Source organism: Sardina pilchardus, chromosome 11 (genome assembly GCF_963854185.1).
Source record: "Sardina pilchardus chromosome 11, fSarPil1.1, whole genome shotgun sequence".
Classification (NCBI taxonomy): Eukaryota; Metazoa; Chordata; class Actinopteri; order Clupeiformes; family Clupeidae; genus Sardina; species Sardina pilchardus.
In genome coordinates, this window is record NC_085004.1 from 18,967,388 (window position 1) to 18,986,230 (window position 18,843).

At 41.9% G+C, this 18,843-nt stretch overlaps 1 protein-coding gene across 1 annotated transcript in view; it reads left to right on the plus strand.

The window, feature by feature from the left end:
• cdh5 (cadherin 5) overlaps positions 1-17,967 on the plus strand; it is an 18,846-nt gene extending 879 nt beyond the window's left edge. Inside the window, exons 2-13 of the mRNA XM_062549336.1 lie at positions 5,195-5,365; positions 6,024-6,309; positions 6,585-6,611; positions 6,733-6,837; positions 6,986-7,153; positions 7,302-7,486; positions 7,887-8,131; positions 10,285-10,421; positions 10,523-10,632; positions 10,851-10,953; positions 13,703-13,939; positions 15,522-17,967. Of these exons, the coding sequence (XP_062405320.1) occupies positions 5,198-5,365; positions 6,024-6,309; positions 6,585-6,611; positions 6,733-6,837; positions 6,986-7,153; positions 7,302-7,486; positions 7,887-8,131; positions 10,285-10,421; positions 10,523-10,632; positions 10,851-10,953; positions 13,703-13,939; positions 15,522-16,006 (2,256 nt within the window). The 5' untranslated portion in view covers positions 5,195-5,197 and the 3' untranslated portion in view covers positions 16,007-17,967. The remainder of the gene's footprint in view (positions 1-5,194; positions 5,366-6,023; positions 6,310-6,584; positions 6,612-6,732; positions 6,838-6,985; positions 7,154-7,301; positions 7,487-7,886; positions 8,132-10,284; positions 10,422-10,522; positions 10,633-10,850; positions 10,954-13,702; positions 13,940-15,521) is intronic.
• The last annotated feature ends 876 nt before the right edge of the window (positions 17,968-18,843 follow it).

Consider the following 18,843-nt stretch of genomic DNA (forward strand, 5'->3'; position numbering starts at 1 on the left):
TAGCTGTGGCACTGTGGCAGGGAGAGTGACCTTTGAAGAACATACCCAACCCAACCCAACCCAACCCAACCCAACCACCTCCTCCTCCTCCTCCTTCTCTTCGCACACCCGTACACCACACCAGCCACCATCCATAGCAAACGCTGGGAAAAGTGGAGAGAGTTGAGGAGGTTTTGCATGTGTGTGTGTGTGTGTGTGTGTGTATGGGGGAGGGGAGGTGGGGGGGGGTGAGAGAAGCCTGCTGCAGGTGTGATGAACGCTTTCTGTCAGGTTACAACACCTCCTGCTGCTCTCGCTGGCTCCTAATCTACGAGCCGTGCTGAGGCGGAGAACTGTGAGAAAGAGACAGAGAGGTAGAACGATACTGTATAGAGAGCAAGGAAGAGAGGGAGAGGGAGAGGGAGTGAGAGATTGAGAGAGAGAGAGCAACACAGAGGATCTGTGAGAGACAGAATTTCCTCGAGGAATGAGTAGGCAGACAGATTGGAAGAGGAGCTACGGCTGTGATTAAACTTATTCTAATCTACGGGCCACACACACACACACACACACAGACACATACACACACACACACACAAAATGACTCTCTCTCTCGGAATCCATTCATTCATTGGTTCTGTTTCAGTGCATGAGGAGTGTGTAATGACCACTAACATCCAGGATTTACTCGGACATGGCCACGGCTCTGCGCCTACAGGCCACCAGGTCTTCATCCTCGGTGTACTGGACACCACTAGCTTAGCCCCGACAAGCCAAACAGGCCATCGAGTTGTGTTGTGTTCTCAAAAAGTTATCTCTTGAACTGAGTCGGTTGTAAACAGGATTTCTCTGTCCGTATTTAGAACATCTGGAATTCCACTTGGGAATCCATCCAAGGGCCAGGACAATGTCATCAGATCAGTGATATTGTGCTGGCGGATATCGAGCGCCCTGATACACACCCTGTAACAGAGAGGCGAACTATCAGTAATTTATGTTATCATGTTGTATGGCTAATGCATGGTTAATGTTCCTGTTGTCTATGCAGTTATATTTTATTCATACTTCCCATAGCTAATGTAACTAGACAGCGGAGTGAATGTGATCATTTTGGCACGGCCTCTGTTGTGGTTTGTGGTTTAGGGTTTGTTTGGCCTAGTTTGAAACAGCAAGACTACCAGGGTTTCCTGAAGAAAGACGAAGATGATGGTCAGGAAGAAATGTATAACTCACTGAATTATTAATGAAATTATTAATGAAGAAAGCTATAAATGTTTACTGAATCAGTCTATTTAGCACTCTGTCACTTCATCAAAGAGTGCAGAGAAGAAGCTGAACAACACAGCTGCCAGTCACCATGAATGTTTTTAATATCACACAGGCACACAAAGTCAAACCCTGGCATAGTGAAATTAAATTGACCTCTAACTGAGCTTTTACTAGCATTGGTGAATATCTCAGGGCCAGATGTACGTACATACTGTATGTGAATGTTGCATTATCAGTGCCATGGCGAACCCACAGAAAGAAAATGCTACATGTATGATACTTCAGCCTACAGTGTGTGGTATTTATCTAACCTATAGTTCATATAGGCAATCAGCACCTTTCTCTGCCCCCTACCGCAATTTGCAAGTGTTCACATCTGAACAACAAACTGCGGTGACAAGCGTGGTTGAATGAAGCTAACTGATGACAACATTAAAAGGAATCAAACGCTTAGCGATGATAAAAATAATACAATACGATAAGTCAACAAGCAGGGAGATGATAAAGAGCAGTAATTCTACTCAAAGTAGGCTGCTTGTGTACGTAGGCTATGGAAGATTGGTCAAATCTGTCAAGTAGGAAAGTTGAAGTTGAAGTGAAAGTAAGACATTTGAAAGGCCAACAAGTCAAGGTTGCTTTTGATATAGTACAAAGATGCAAAACTGGTTCTCTGAATAGCACTTCTGATGTCTTTAAAAGTTCCTGTTATTGATACATTTGAAAGCAATATGGATTAACACCTGCTTTTACCAGGCAGAAATATTTCACCACAACACAGATTTGTACGTACCTCACAATATTTTTATGCGTATATTGCGAAACATGCCTGAAGTGTGCGCAAAAGCGTTAGTACATCTGGCCCTCAGCGTCTTAACACCTACAGTATAAGCCCAGGTCAGCGACAATGGTCTGTGCTTTAAACTCTCTGCGGGCTGTGGAAGACGCATGGTCTTCAGATAATGATAACTCCGCAAGACAGAACTTGCTCATGGACACTGAGGACACCCCTCCCAATGGTGTGGGAAGAAAGAGGGCAGTTTTTAAAGAACTGGACGAGCAGAGCCGACACAAAATAGGGGCACAGGAGAAAGGGAAACAGAGGGTCTGAGAGATAGAGAGAGAGAAAGAGAGAGAGAAAGCCAACCTCATTTGTGAAGTGCTTTGAAATACCAATGTGTATGAATTGTGCTACATAAATAAACTTGTCTTGCCTCTCACTTCCAAAGAGGGGGGTTGATGAGAGAGAGAGAGAGAGAGAGAGACGGGTAGAGGGAGGGAAGAAAGAGGGAAAGGGGGTTGCCTTTGAATTGCAGGAAGGGTGTGAGCTCCTGGCGGTATTGGAGTAATGATGACCCAGCAGTCGAAACGTGCATGTTGTTTCCCACAGGCATTGTGTTTACGCTTCCTCCCTGCCTGATAAAGAGGCCAATCTCATGCTCCCACCGCTGCAGCTAGCCCCTTGTAGCCACTCCAGCTGGGCTATTTTTCAAAAAATGCCAATTTCAATTTTGCGCTTAGACACGTTTCACGTCCTGAGCGACTCAAGCTTCTCCCCAAAATCACGTGTTCAGGGTTTGTTATGGCTAATTATACAGTTGTGAGGTAGAAGATAGGTGAACAAAAAAGATTGAAATATTTGATGTTTTACTCCCTATGAATGGAATAGGGAATACGATATAAAGAACTGTATATGAGATTTCAATCAAATAGGAATAAACCAAAAATAAACAGAATTAACGTCCTATTCCATGAGATAAAATGTCACATCCTGACAACAGACAAACAAACAAAAATATTTGTCCAAATAAATACATTTGTCCAAGGAAACAATTTGTCCAATGAAAGAAAGATTTGCTCTTCAAAACATGTTTTTGTTTTTCTCATGGAAAAAGTGAGGGATAGTAATTTCCTGTAATACCAATAAATTAGTAAACAATATCAATAATGATAATAAAAAAATAATAAAACAACAGCCTGATTTAAATATATAATATATATAAATATATATATATATATATATATATATATATGAGTGCATTTATCGAACATGTGCATGGAGTGAAATCCCCAGGAATCCGAGCGATCAGCCCCTTTTGTAGTCCCCGGGCCACAGGGGCACAGGGCATCCTGAGACGAGCCGTGGGCAAAGGGTAATCGCGTAGATTGGAGTGTTTCAGGGAAGTCTGAGACTGCGTCCCTGCCATGACTCTCTACAAGCCAAGGCCCTAATCCAGCCCATCTTAATGCCATCCGCTAAATGGAGGCAACTAGAAGAGCGGCCCTGGACGGCCAAAGCCCTTTATCTAGGGTGGGAATATTTCACCACTGCTCTTGTGGCCGGCTTATCCCTGAGACAGAGGGGACAATATCATTTCAGCTCATAGAGTTGAGAGGTTGGAAGCTTTCACTGATGTAAGCATCCTTGTTATTTTTTTATTTTTTATTTATCTATTTATTTTATTTATTTTTTTTGTGTCTGGTTTGGCCTTTTTTAGAATGAGTATGGCACAGAGTAGACAGCAAATAATAAAACATTAGAGTGTAACATAATGATTATAGTGACGTGACAATCGTTTTCTGAGCTTTGACATAAAAAGACACCAACAATCTGAGGTTTTCCTGTCTGATTAGTAAAGGAAGAACTGGTGATAAACACATTTTGTTTGAGTGGCCCTGTCACAAAACAGTAATATCTGATCCTCTTTCTAACAGTGTGATTTTTTTTCATACTCTCTTCTTTTGTCAAATCTACTCAACATGTCTCCTACAAACATACATTAGAACACTTCTAAAAGGATATTCAAACCACAACAAGCAGAAATCGGCTTTCAAACTATCATCCTTACAAAGAAACACACCCGTGCTATTTATCCAACTTTTGGTGTGACTGCTGGAGATTTAGACTTTAGGCCCAAAGTCTTTGGGGCACGCTTGGTTTTAAGTGTTAAGCAGTTGAGCAGAATTTGCCATGCTCATAATCAATTTGGCTAATTCCACACTTCCTCCCAGCCCGGCCTGCGAGCCCCCGTGTCACGGTCTGAAAACATACGAGTGAAAATGGCCAGTCGCCCCAAGGAACATCGCTGATTTCTCTCATGCTCAGGAAAATATTTTCTTTCCTGGCCTGACACTGCAGCCCAGACGGGAAACCTGGCCAAGCTTTTTACCCGTCTCAGATTAACCAGTGAATTCAGTTGGAGCTGAAGACAAAAGGGCAAAATATTCGTTATGCGTCACTTGAATCCATTCTTTGCTTTTTCTGAGAAACAGGGGTATTCCTTGGTTTCTGTTTTCACAGGAGGTAAACTTGGCACACTTTGAATACTACTCAAAAGAAAATGAATTACCCATTTTAAAGTACAGAATGGTATGGCTATTATGCTTTATGTGTATGTCAACTTTGTATGACGTATTTTTGAGTTTAGGCAAAAGCAAATGTATATGTTATCACTGTTAAAACAATAACAAGGAAAGATGAGGATGGACAAATATATTTAACTCAAATAAATATATCATACAGTACTCTACACAGTATTGTATGCCAGGGAATAGAACATTCCCCCCTGAAGAGAGTGAAGGGAATAACATTTGAATAATTTGATTTATGTATGTTTGTATGCTTGTATGTATATGTTGGATGTTGTGTTTGTACACTGTACTTTCCCCTTGGTATTAATAGAGTATACATATACCTACAGTATCTATCTATCTATCTACTGTATCTATTCTACATGGTTTCAAAAGATCTATCGAACAGTAGGACCTGATGGACAGACTGTAGGTCCTCATTCATGGAGGATACTGACATTTAGCTGCATTTGGCCTCATTTATAGTACCAGTCTCAGTCTAAGGCACTTGAGATCTTTTTCACTGGTCACTAAAAACACCAAACAACAAACAGTCCTCTCACTTGCCAGGCCTTCTCTCTTCTCTCTTTGGTCCCAGACGATGATGACGGTCTGCGGTGGGGCCTGGGGTCTGCAGCTCATAGCTGTGGCTCTGCTCCTTGGTGTGGGGGAAGCGGTGACCAGCAGTGACCCGACCAGCTGGAACTGGAGAACACTGTATGTCGGCGAGGAAAAACCTGTGGGCGATCCACTAGACCAATTTGGCACGGTAAGGTTCAGATGCAATTTGTATAGTGTGCACACACACGTGTGTTTCTGGGTGTACAATGTGAATATACAGGATGCTTTTGCATTTGGAACGTAACCCCCCCACACACACACACACACACACAGACACACACACACACACACAAACACACACACCAAAATGAATCCTTTTTTAGTTCAGAGAAGTAATAATTACTTGAGAATCAAAACTGAATTTCACATAACATGGTTCAAAATCATATTCATATTTGTAAGAAAAAGGCACACCGTGGCCGTTTAAAGTCATGTGTAAGAGCCATGCCAGGTGCTTCCGGAAATTTCTTGTAGTTGCATCATTGGTCCAAGATTGCACCAAAATCATGCACCATGGAAAAGTGTTACCTATGCCTCTTATCAATTAGAGAGACAAACCGCCCAATATCTCAGAACACAGGAGACGGAAAAGAAATGCTTTCAAAAGAGATGTTTCTCTGTTGTTTTCTCCACCATTAAGTAAGCTAGTTTATTGTAAATACTGCATTATAAATCAGGTTTTAATGAGAATGTTGAGGTGGGACTTGTGTGAGACATGTGTTTAGAACCTCATCAAAGCAAAAGAAGATGGTAGGCACAACAATATAAAAATATTTGACCCTGAATATGTTCTCTCTTTTCTGCAGCTTAAAAATGCAAAATTCATCAGAGGCAAGCACATGTTCAAAATTGCTGGGGAAGGAGCAAACACCATATTTACTGTCAACGATCAAGGAGACATGTTTCTCAATCTCAAACTGGATCGTGAAAAAAAGGCTACCTATCATCTGACAGCCAAACTAGTAGACAAACAGTCAAATGTAGATGTAGACAAACCCTCAAACTTTTCAATTCAAGTTCAAGACATCAATGACAATGCCCCTGTATTCGGTGGGCCATATACAGGGTTCATACAAGAAATGTCCCCCAAAGGTAAGTCTGTTTTGGATTACCTGTACACCTTGGATGATCTGTTATCAAGATTTATGAATAGTATCTGTTTTAAATATTAAAAAAAAAAAAAAAGAGCTAAGAAACCCTAATCCTTCAACAAATCTCCACAGAACATGAATGTGAATCATTTGTGATCCATGTTGTGCATTAGAGGGGTAATGACAGAAAAAGTATTTTTTATTTAAAACGTTTTAGAGGGAAAAAAAATCATTAAATGCACTGCTTAACCTTCCATTATGTGTCTGCTTTGATAGGAGCTACAGTTACAGCTACATCAAACGGTGAGATGGTGCATTATAGACAAGTTTTTTTTTGTTCAAAGTATTTTTTATTTAAAACGTTTTAGAGAAAGAAAATAAATTAAATGTACTGAAAATACTTCCATTATGTGTCTAATTATAGCTCTGGCAGTAAAGGCTACTGATGCGGATGATACATCAACAGTCAACGGACTGGTCGAATATAAATTATTAAATGGAACAGATTTCTTCAAAATTGATGGAAATGGTGAGTTGGTACAGTATATTATAGACAAGTTATCAGTTTTGTTTGAATAATTAATACAGCATTACATGACATTTATTATACACCTATACATAATATAAGGCACATACAGTAAACCATGTTATGCTATGTATTTACCTGTTTAATGTAGGTATCATAACAACAAACGTGGCCAATTTGGATCGCGAGACCACCTCTCAGTATCAGATCGTAGTTCAAGCCAAAGACATGCCTGGGCAAGCGATTGGATTCTCAACCACAACTACTGTCACAATCAATGTGACAGACATTAACGATAACTTATCGACATTTAAAAAGAGTAAGTATATTAGTTTAATTTGGTATAGTAACATTGTCACATTCATTGCTATCACAATCTAATAATGAAAAACATGTCAAAACTTAATCCATGAGCTGAAATTAGAAACCCTGGGAAATAAACATGGTATATTATTTCTTGTGTACAGCACAATATATCTTCAGTGTGAGAGAGGACATGAAAGTGGAATCTGAAATTGGCACGGTTGAAGTGGAGGACGCAGACGAGGAGAAAAACAAGAACCCCAAGTTCCAAATCGAGAATGCGGTGATCAACGAGTTGCTTGAGATCAAACAGGACAAACAGAAAAATGGTGTATTTTTCCTCAAACAAGTAAGCCTAAACTCCTAAGCCTAAACCTAAACTGTGCCACGGTGCATGTGGGCTCCATTAGACACTCTTGAGATCAGGTTGAGTTCTTAAATCTGCTTTTCAAATGATTTATTTTCTAAAACCTCTCAAATTGCCCTCATACCTGTACTGTATGCTATCACAGCATGATGATCAACCCTAGAGAGATAGTTAACTACAAATATATATAGCAATGAATCAGTACTCTGTAATATGAAAAATTACCATATTCATCTCCTATTTGATTGAGTATTGGAAATGGAATTTGTAGTCTCCTGGACAGCAGTAGCCTAGGCTATCCAGTAGAGAGTGATAGGCCTAGTGGTCAGACCGGAAAAGGGCATCCCCTAAAGCTTGTTTGTCCTCTTCTCCCTCTGCACAGCCCCTGGATTACGAGACCACGAACCGCTACGCATTCACCGTCTTCGTGACAGAGGACATAGTGAAAAACTCACACGTAAACGGTAACAACAAAGCAGAGGTTGTTATCAAGGTGACGGATGTGGATGAGCCGCCGGTCTTCACTAAGCGCGAGTATAACATCAGTGTGCCAGAGGAGAAATTTCCCCATGAGTTCCCAGAGCCGATCAATGCCAAAGATCCCGACAGAATCAACCGCCCAATCAGGTATACACACACAAACCACAGTAACCATGGCTGTGTCTGAAACATCAGTACACACGCTGGGCAGTGTGAAGTTACATCAGAATAGACTGTCCGAAAGTCAAGCGCTCTCACTAGATGGGTAGCCTACTTCGTTTAGCGTGATTTCCAAGCGTGCATCGATGTATCTTTTTGGCCTCAGATATCCCATAATCCATTGTGCAGCGCAGGTCAAGCTCCACACGTCACGTAAATTGTCAACACACTCCCTCCCCGAGTCAGGTGACGCCAACTAGTTAGTGCTGTCCAAATGTAGGTAGAGACGCATACTGAGGAGCGGGCTTACTGAGACGCTACTGGAAAGAAGGTACTATCCAGCGTGCACGTTTGACTTTTGGACACAGCCCATAAGTAGGCTATATAGAAGATGGTTTCCATCAGGAATTTTGTTATGTCCAATAGTACACCACTAACATTTTAGTGCCATCTCATCTCATCAACGAACACGTGTCGTCTAGTTTTTATTATCAAAGATCTGTTTTTAGGTCATCAACGTCTCCTTACAGTAATTTCCCGCATACTGTATAAGCCGCATTGTGTATAAGCCGCAGGGCAGTGTTTATGTTAAGTTAAAAGAAACAAAACCATATTAACACCATATTAACTGTCCCCCTGTGTTAACCTCATAGCTGAGGAAATTGTGCAAAATCAATGTATAAGCCGCGGCTAATAGTCGGGAAATTACGGTAGTCATGAAAAAAAAAGGTCATTGACGAACATTTTTCGTCATAGTTTTCATTAACGATATTAACACTGCATGGAACCACTGATGAAAAGAGTCCTAGCATTTATAGCTGGTCGACACAACAGACTTCAACTTCAACTTCAACTTTATTTTGTCCCCCAATGGGGCAATTCATTTGCAGGAGTGAAGAGCACAACACAACATACAACATAAACCACTCACATAAAGGGACAGATCACAGATGACAAAGGACAGATCACAGATGACAGCCAAAGACAACATGATGATAAGATGCATAAAAGAAAATAAAAAACAGGCTGTGCTGTGCCTAGACCAAGCTGGCCAAAGTGCTATTTGACTAAAGTGCGCTGTGCAATAGGCTACCTCCTTCTCTTGGAGTTGAGGAGGGAGACAGCAGAGGGGATGAAAGATTGTTTATATCTGTTGGTTTTGATTGGTGGAAGTCTGAAAAGGGAACCAGAAGGAAGCAGCTCAAATTGTTGGTATAGTGGGTGGGAGCTATCAGACAGGATAGATTTTGCTTTGTTGTGCAACCTTTTATTGCACATGTCCTGCAAGGTTTCCTGTTTCAAACCAATTATTTTGCTGCTGATGTTGACCACTCTGGACAGCAGATTTTTGTTTTTGACATTGAGTGATTGAAACCAACAAATAAAAGAGAAGGTAAGCACGGACTCAATAAAAGAACGGTAAAACATGATCAACAGAGTCCTGTCAATCTGAAACTTTGCCAGTTTCCTAAGACAAAATAGACGCTGCTGGCTCCTCTTGTACACTGAAACAGTGTTGGACTCATCAGACGACCGTCATGGGCGCTTTGGAATGTACATTTTGATCACTGAAAATAGCAGGGAGCAGATCCAGTCAGTGTGCTATAGGCCAAAGTGAGATATTTAAATTGAATTCTGGCCAATAGGGAGCCAGTGGAGAGTAACTAGGAGAGGAGTTACAGTCCTCTTTGGCTGATTGAAAACTAGGCCTGCTGCAGCATTCTGAATTGTAACAATCTTAATACACAAGCAGGTAGACCAGCTAACAGTCATTTACAATAGTCCATCTTATATACAATATTTTAGACATATTTGCATTCATGCATTCTGGCAAATACATTTTAAACTGCTACAAAAACATTCAATGATATTCCATGAATTTGCCCCACTTTCCAGGTCTGAAATAGTCTTTCCAAAATCCCATGACATAATAGAAATTCCATGACCCATGGGAACCCTGCAAACTGCACTTAACATTATCTTCATTTCAAAAAGCACACTGTTTTACTTGACTAAAAGTGTTCACTAACATTTACATGCTACTGCATTCAAAATGGGGCATTTAAACATCTTTTTTTCCCACACAATTTGTCTCATATTGAGTAATTTCCTTCTTGTTAACAACAATCTGTTGTCCTTAGATTTTCCATTGAGGACATCAGCTGTCCTGTGCAAATAGACCCTGTGAGTGGGAAACTGTCTCTGAAGGAGAAACTGGACCGAGAACTCACGCGAGAACACCGATGTCAGGTGACAGCTGAAGAAGACATCCAAGGCGGTACGGGAGATGATATGTCTGCTCATTAAAATCAAAAGTGTATAACACTTTATAACACCGTATAACAGTGAGTTAACAGCAGTATGGTTCTATTTCTTCAGGAAAGAAATCCTATGTGATGGTCAACTTGGTGGTTATCGATATCAATGACAATGCTCCAAAATTAAACATCGAAGAGATTTATGTCTGTGAATCTGATAAGCGAGGGCAAGTAAGTATCACCATACACTATTAGCATTTTTTTTCACTAAATGCCTGTCGCTCTGTCTGTGCTCTACCTTAGCACACATTTAGCTGCTTCATCACTTCCTTACAGTTCCATCTATATACTGTACTTCTCTATCTCTCCACCTAACATTCTCTGCCACCTCTTTCTCTTTATCTCCCTCCTCCCCCGCTCACCCTCTCTCTCTTTCTCTTCCTCTGCAGGTCTTGGGGACTCTCACTGCCACGGACAAAGATGAAACAAATGGCGTGTTCACTTTCATGCTGGCCAGACAAAGCTCCAACTTCTCCCTGTTAGACAACAAAAGTAAGCATCACTATGTTCTTTGTGTTATTTAATAGTTAAAGGTGTTGTTTGGAAAGGGCAAAGGATGGGTGGTGGTGGTGGTGGTGAGGGGGTAGGTGTTCTTCCACTGAATTTCTTTACCCTACACTCCATCTGGAATAGTTTGATCCACCTTTGTTTGCTCCGGCAAGATCTTGCCGGATCACCTCCGCCTAACTAGCCAACCGAGGGCGTTCCTGAGAGCGATTACATTTAAGTTGCAAGCCTATCGTTATCGTTGTGTCCCCCGTGGTTTACATACGTCATTACCAAGCATTAGTGATTGAACTCCAATGATTTCAAACTTCAGACAAGTGTCCACCAACCAGAAAATACAAGTTTGCCAATGGATAGGCCAGACTCTCTGCAAATAGGATTGAATTGGGATTCAGTCCCAATGCACATAAAGGCAACTGGAATCATGACACCCCACCAAAAAACAAAAAGACCACAATCTAGCAAGCCCAGTTGGACCAAAATTCTACAAATACAGTAGGCAATGCCTGTCTACTCGGCCAGAAGGACACCTGCGCTATGGGAAATGATAGGAGAAGTGATGAGGACCCAGACATCCATGTGTCCATGTGTGACAAGCCTCACATTAGGTTACACACACACACACACACACACACTACTGTTTCTTGTGCTGGGCGTTTGCTAAAGCAACTTGACATGTGCATGCTCCTCGGGCAGTCAGGCGGAATGGAGAACACCAACAAAGGGGGGGTGAATCGGTGAAAGTTTCATGAGGTACAAGCGCCATTAAGGAGGAGTGTAAAGAAAAGGGTCCTCTCCCTCTCCCTCTCTCAGTGGTGACGGGGAAGAGAAGGAACGAAGGAGCAACAGAGGCACCAGACGAAGAGGATCTCTATCACTCTTCTCACGTCTCTGCTCCTAGGGGTTGGACCATGGGAGAGCACTTCAGAATAAAACAATCCGACATGTTGATATTATTTTGGCCCGATACGTGTTGGTGTACGTTAAAACTTCAGCCCTAAAATAAAAAGGCTTTTCCCTACCCTGCATATGAAATGTGTTCCTTCTCCTTGTCAATGAACACTTAACCCTTCCAAGAGCACCTGGGGATACAAGGGACAGCAGCAGTGCTCCAGTTGTCCTTTGTCTAGTAGTCCGACATGTTACTTTGTCAGGGTCAGACCGGGAGAGTCAATGGACAATGAACACGTGTTAGCACAGTGGAGAGAGCCAACACGCTGGGTGGTTCACATGGCAGAATGTCATGGCAGAAACTCAGAGACAATGGCAGAGACAAGAGGACAAGTAAACGTCTTACTCCTCCAGAATAAAGAGAGAGAGAGTGTGTGTGTGTGTGTGTGTGTGTGTGTGTGTGTGTGTGTGTGTGTGTGTGTGTGTGTGTGTGTGTGTGTGTGTGTGTGTGTGTGTATCCTGCAGCATCTACCGCAGGATAGGTCATTCTATGCAAGACGTTTAGCTTAACACAGTACATACATTTTCTTTGACCCTCCGTCCACATAACACTATGGATACCTTAAATCAAGTGCCGGTTACAATGAAGGGCAGCTGATGCACTTTGTGCTGTTGTACAATTTGTGCACCTTTGTGCTGAATGCTTAACCATTATGCTTTTATTAAACCTGTATTTCAGTCCACATACTGTACGTCTACGGAACAACAGCCTATTTTAAAGCTACTGTAGGTCAGCTCGTGTATGTTTGAAGTTTAAATAATTGAATAATTATATAAAAAGGTAAACACTGTGCAAATGAAGCAATAGGTGACTGGTCCATGCCCAGATAACGCCTCTATGGGAGCGTTTAACGAGCGGGAGCAAACCCAGCGATTACTTTGCAGACAAGCATTAGTGACGTGACTTTGATGCAGGCGGTTAAGGGAAGCCAGTGAAGCTCAACGAGCAGCAGAGTGACGTGCTGAGAGTTGAGTGGTTCATGTTTCGCTCTCAGTTTAAGAACTCAATTTCTTGAGTGCAGCCCTAATGTTTGACATACTGAGAAAATCAGATTAGTTTTCTTCACTCCCTTTTCTTCTCTCTTCTCTAAAACACACGCAGGAGATAAAGGATTATTCATAAAATCATGGGCTCAATTTTGCTCTAATGGGTTTTGTGTAAATCTCCATTCCCAGGTGGACTCTATAGCAGGCTAAAGATTTTCCCACTATTGTCTACAGTGTGTTATTTTTAGACGCAAAGTCTTTACTATGGACTGTCACAAGCAGTTCTCACATGTACTGAACTTCCAATTCAGTAACAGACTCAGTTAACTTTACAATCAAATGACATAGATAATATGGAAACACTTAGAATAAAAGTATAATAACGTAAAAAAAAATGTATATATAATTTAGAAATGTCATGTGGTTCATGTCAAAGATTTAGAAGATATATGCTTTTGGACCGTATATTTCCTATATCAAATTTCGGTTTCTAGTGGCAGCATCTTGAATGGCTGATGCACAAACAGCATCTGAAAGGGTCCAAATGTGCTCAAGTAGCAGAAAATAACACACACCAAGATGCAAGTGGCAACCATGACATGAAGCAAGTGCAATATGCTGAGGGGAACGAAACTGGACTACTTCATGAGTGAAAATCAATTTAACCGGCATGTTAAGGAATTTTCCATAACTGGTAGCTCAACCTGTGGCTTAAAGGGGTCATCATGCTGACCCTGTGGGTCCTCCGGAGCCCTGAGCCCTGTGGATGACCGCGGTTGTTTGTGTCCTGTTTCAGACGGCACGGCCACGCTGACGCTGAAGGAGGGCCGCTTCAACACGGAGGACTCGGGCGAGCACCTGCTGGAGATCAAGGTGACGGACGGCAAGCAGCAGAGCCTGGAGCGCCTGCGCGTGCTGGTGTGCCAGTGCAACAGCGGGCGCACGCGCGAGTACTGCAAGCCCCACCGCCGCCAGGTCGGCGTCAGCGTCCACGCGCTCATCACCATCCTGCTCTGCATCGTCACCATCCTCGGTACGCTAGACACTACAGTCCCCAGAGTCTCTTTCTCTTTAGCTCTCTCTCTCTCTCTCTCTCTCTCTTACTTTCTGTCTGTCTCTCTTCTCTCTCGAGTTCAAGTGTGCTTTATTAGCATGCCAAATATTATTGTATTGCTAAAGCAGAACATTTAACATGTAGACATACATTTATATAACAAGGAATACTATAATGCAGTACATGGCTCTCTCTCTCTCCCTCTCTTACTTTCTGTCTGTCTGTCACTCTCTCTCCAAGTTCAAGTGAGCTTTATTAGCATGGCAAATAATACTGTATGTCTGCATTGCTAAAGTAGAACATGTAGAGGCATACATTTACACATAGAATGCCTGGAATACAGCACATGGCAAATAGAAATGCATCCATAATGAACTCTTTCTGTCCCTCTCTGCTCTCTCTTTCTCTTTCTGTCCCTCTCTGTCCATATGAGTATCTGTAAACTGGCACACAGATGGAGTCTAAGACTTTAGGCAACTATATAATGTTACTATCTTCTTTTCACCATATAGCAGTAGAGGTGCTTTATTCTAGTGGTGGGTGAAGGTCTTTGCATCTCTCACCATCTGCATATCTTAGCCTTCACCCCCCCTCTCTCTCTCTCGGTTTCGTCTTAAAGTAGGAGCAAGGATACACTTTTTATGAGCTTGTTGCTACCATCTGCCACAGCAACACACGCACACAATTTCAAATTTATGGCATTAGAATAGCACAGAAAAATGTTATAAAAGATAGATGGGTAGTGCATATCAATGAGGCCATCCTTGAGCCTTCAAACAAGTGGTACCTTTATGAAGATATGCATCGTTGAGGAAAACAAGTCATGAAGAATTTATGGGTGACTGTCTACAGTAGGGAGAGATTTATTAATGATACATGTGAACAATACAAATCCCCATGGCTGTAGAAGCTCTTCGTGACTCTTTTTTATGATTCGCCAAAACAAGGTTACATTGTGTTGTTTTCTCTCCTTGGCTAAATCCCCATAGTTTCCAGAGGTTTTTTAATATGGATGTGTAGTTTTTTTGGGCCACTGTGTTCAAAAGCACATGGCATGCGGTGGTATCCACTGTACCCATGCTTTCTGTCTAGAGAAAGAATGAAAGACAGGTGAGCCTCACATGCTCCAACAGACTGTTTTTTCCCCCTCAAAAAAGGCCTTTGTGCGACTTCGCAATATGATAAGCCAAGGAAAACAGTAACAAGAAGGTCCAATCTGTATTTTATGATCCAAGAATGTGCTGGGGGAAACTCATAATAATGTCAATAACCCGAAATGGGATTAACCATTGAGGTTTTTACCCCAATATATCAGGTTTTTCAGCACCTTGTAAAACAAAATTGAGCACCTGAGGTCACTGTTCATGTCATAAGAGGTCCTTAAGTCCTTTACCTCTCACACACATGCAAACAACCGCAGTGATCTAAGCATGCTAACGCATAAAAAATATATGCAAAATGTTTTCTTATGTCAAGTAAAGTCAACCCTTGTTTCTGTATGAAGCAGCAAATGCATACTGTGGACATGTAGCTATAAAACCTCTCTGTGTGTGTCTCCTAGTCATCGTAATCCTGCTGGTACTGCGCCAGCGCTACAGGAAGGACACCCTGGTGACCATGGGCAAGATGTCCGGCGAGATCCACGAGCAGCTGGTCACCTATGATGAGGAGGGCGGCGGCGAGATGGACACCAACGGCTACGACGTGTCCATCCTCACCTCGGCGCGCCACGACGGCTCGCTGCTCCCGGGCCCCGGCCTCTACGCCATGGTCAAGAAGCCGCAGGCCTGCAAGGGCGACATGGCCGCCATGATCGAGGTGAAGAAGGACGAGGCGGACCACGACCGCGACGGCATCCCCTACGACACGCTGCACATCTACGGCTACGAAGGGCCCGGCTCGCTGGCCGGGAGCCTCAGCTCGCTCGGGTCGTCCTCGTCCGGCGACAGCCTGGACTACGACTTCCTCAACGACTGGGGGCCGCGCTTCCGGACCCTGGCAGAGCTCTACGGAGTGGACTGCTATCCAGGCGACTGCCCCTACTGAAGATACACACACGCTCTCGATGCTCCTGCTGAACTGCTTTTGTACTGCCATCCCATTCGAAACAGCCATCGGAGATCGGTGGTGGCTTTGGGATGGGACGTCTCCAGATAATCAGCCCTGGGGTTCTACTAGAAGTGATGGAACATTTCTGGAACCTTCTCAAAATGTGCCAATTCTTTTTTTTGTGTGTGTGTGTGTGTCAGACATTTCAAGGTGTTATGAGCTAATACTGAAATTTACATTGTTATCGTTCATTCGGATCTTTGATCATTGGTTTTCTGGGCCTGTTTTATTTTCTAGGCCTGTTTTTGTATATTTTTAATGGAATATTTCTGTAAAATTGAGAGAAAAAAAAGAAACCGTTTCTTTTTCTACTGTATTTACCCTTATTCCAGTTAAATGTGCTTTCAATTTGCTTTAGAAATCAGAAAGCGTTTAAGGCTGTTTTGGTTGGAGTGATTGGATGCCCAAGTGATTCTCTTCAATTGTGCAAATCACTTTGATGAATAGTAGACAGTCTGCACAGTAGCATCACACGCTTTGATAAAACTTCTAAAAAGCCCAAATTCCTATTTGCACAACTTTGATGCATCTAAGACAATTTTCTGAGACAGCAGTCACGCTTTAAGGGAATGAAGCATTGATGTGCCAGCGCTCGCTGCCGATTTTATTGTTCATTGGGTGGTTGTGGCTTGCCAAGGACATAAAATACACTATTGTCAAGAGACCAGGACAGGAAATAGAGAGAGCAAGGCATTGACAGAATTAAAGACTATTCACAGTTTATTTGACAGGACTCATCAACACATCGATTGTTGTCGGCGGGGCTCGAAATCTCTGAGGTCCCTCGATATAAAAATATCACAGGCTACTCAGGAAACATAGTAGCTGAACAAGGCTTGTAGAGAGCAGAGATGGCATTTCAATAACTCTAACCTTTCATCCTGATGAGTCAATACTGAATGCAGTGCAGCTTTTTTTGTATTATTAAAGCGAACTTGAGGCTGCAGCACAAGAACACCACTAGAATGCAACGGCATTATCTACATAAACTATTAACATAAACCATATTCATTCTTGCCTGTGAGACTAAACAGGTAAAAAATATGGTTTATAATTTGTTTAGGGTTCCATTCTGTTTACTGATGATTTCCTAAATGCAAGACCATTTGCTACTTTGGGGGAAACGGTTCTATAAACCACCAGTACAATATGTGGAAGCCACTGTTGCCCCCATCCTGTGGGGGTCTGTTCACAAGACGTTGCGCTACCATCCTTTACTGACCATCAGGCTTTGCTTCCCAAGCTTCCTCAACATGTGTGCTTCAGGAAACTCACTTCCTGTTTCATTATCTTCTAGGCAGGGACACATTGTGAGCAACTTCCTGTTTTCACGTCTGGGAAAAAACCTTGGGAGCAAGGGGCAGCAGGAACAAAGCTTGATGTCTTCACCATCTTACTTATTCTTCTTGAGGTTATGTTATGCCAAAGAACAGAGTCACTTGCCATTTGAACCACACAGAGATTACTTAGTCCCTACTATTGTCTATACATTTGTAGTATACAGTTCATCTGTGACATTTGTACTTAACTATACGTGGATTAATCATTTCTAGCAATTAAAAAAAAAAAAAAGTTGAACAGCTTCTAAAAATGATGCAGCTTCTTCATGTATTTTTCTCAAAAAAAAAAACATTGCATTTCAATGTCCTTTAGAAATCACTGAGCATATTTAACCCTTATGTTGTCCTTGGGGTCAATTTGACCCCAAGCAGTGTTTAACATCATAAAATATATGGTTCACTTTTTTTGTTTTGCTTCAAGTTTCATGACTTTTCCTTATTTGAAGGGTACAACAGAGTAAACATGAAATTTGCACAAAAATATGTTTCCAATGTCCTGTAAAAAAAATAGTTACGTTGGTGGTATTGGGGTCAATTTGACCCCATTTTTATGAAACATGATGAAAATGAATATTTGACAAATTATGGATATTATTATTGTAATAGTATGAGAACATGTAGCTATTATCATTATTTCATATACAAGTACATATTACATATAAGTTATTTTGGCAGGTCTGAAAAAGTCCAAAAAGTCAGCCTTTGGGCTGTTGACACTGGATTGGCCATATTGCCAGTCAGGGTTCCAGGGTTCATAAAGGGGTGTGGGGGGGTGGGATTGTTTTGTAGGGCTTTTGATAGTGGTTATTACACTCTTGTTAAGTACCTACCACAAAAAAAAAATGGGTAAAAAAAATAATTTTAATCATTTTTGAGAGTTTTTTGTAGCTGGGGTCAAATTGACCCCAAGGACAACGAACGTCGTAAGATTTTAGGACAACATGAGGGTTAAGTCTGAGCCAGTAAATCCAATCCTTTTTACGGTAATTCACTCGCACACATACTGTACACACACACAATGACTGGAAGCACAGCTTTCATTTGATGAGCATTGAATTCAATGTACATAACAAGGGTGTCTGCCTAAATGGCAGCCCATTTAGTATTCTGTACGCTCTCTATTATACTTGACAATATCTTCATCTACTGTACTGAGATATAGGAATTACAGTGGGCCAAATGGGTTAGGTGTTGTTTGTTCTTTTCTTCTTCACTTGATATTTGCAGTGTAATTCTCTCTCTCTCTCTCTCTCTCTCTCTGTGTGTGTGTGTGTGTGTGTGTGTGTGTGTGTGTGTGTGTATGTTTGGGTTTGTGTGAATCTGTATGTGCGTGTGTGTGTGTGTGTGTGTGTGTGTGTGTGCGTGTGTGTGTGTACTGTACGTCCACATGTGTGACAACAAGAGTATCATTGTAAAAAATAAAATGCACACAGA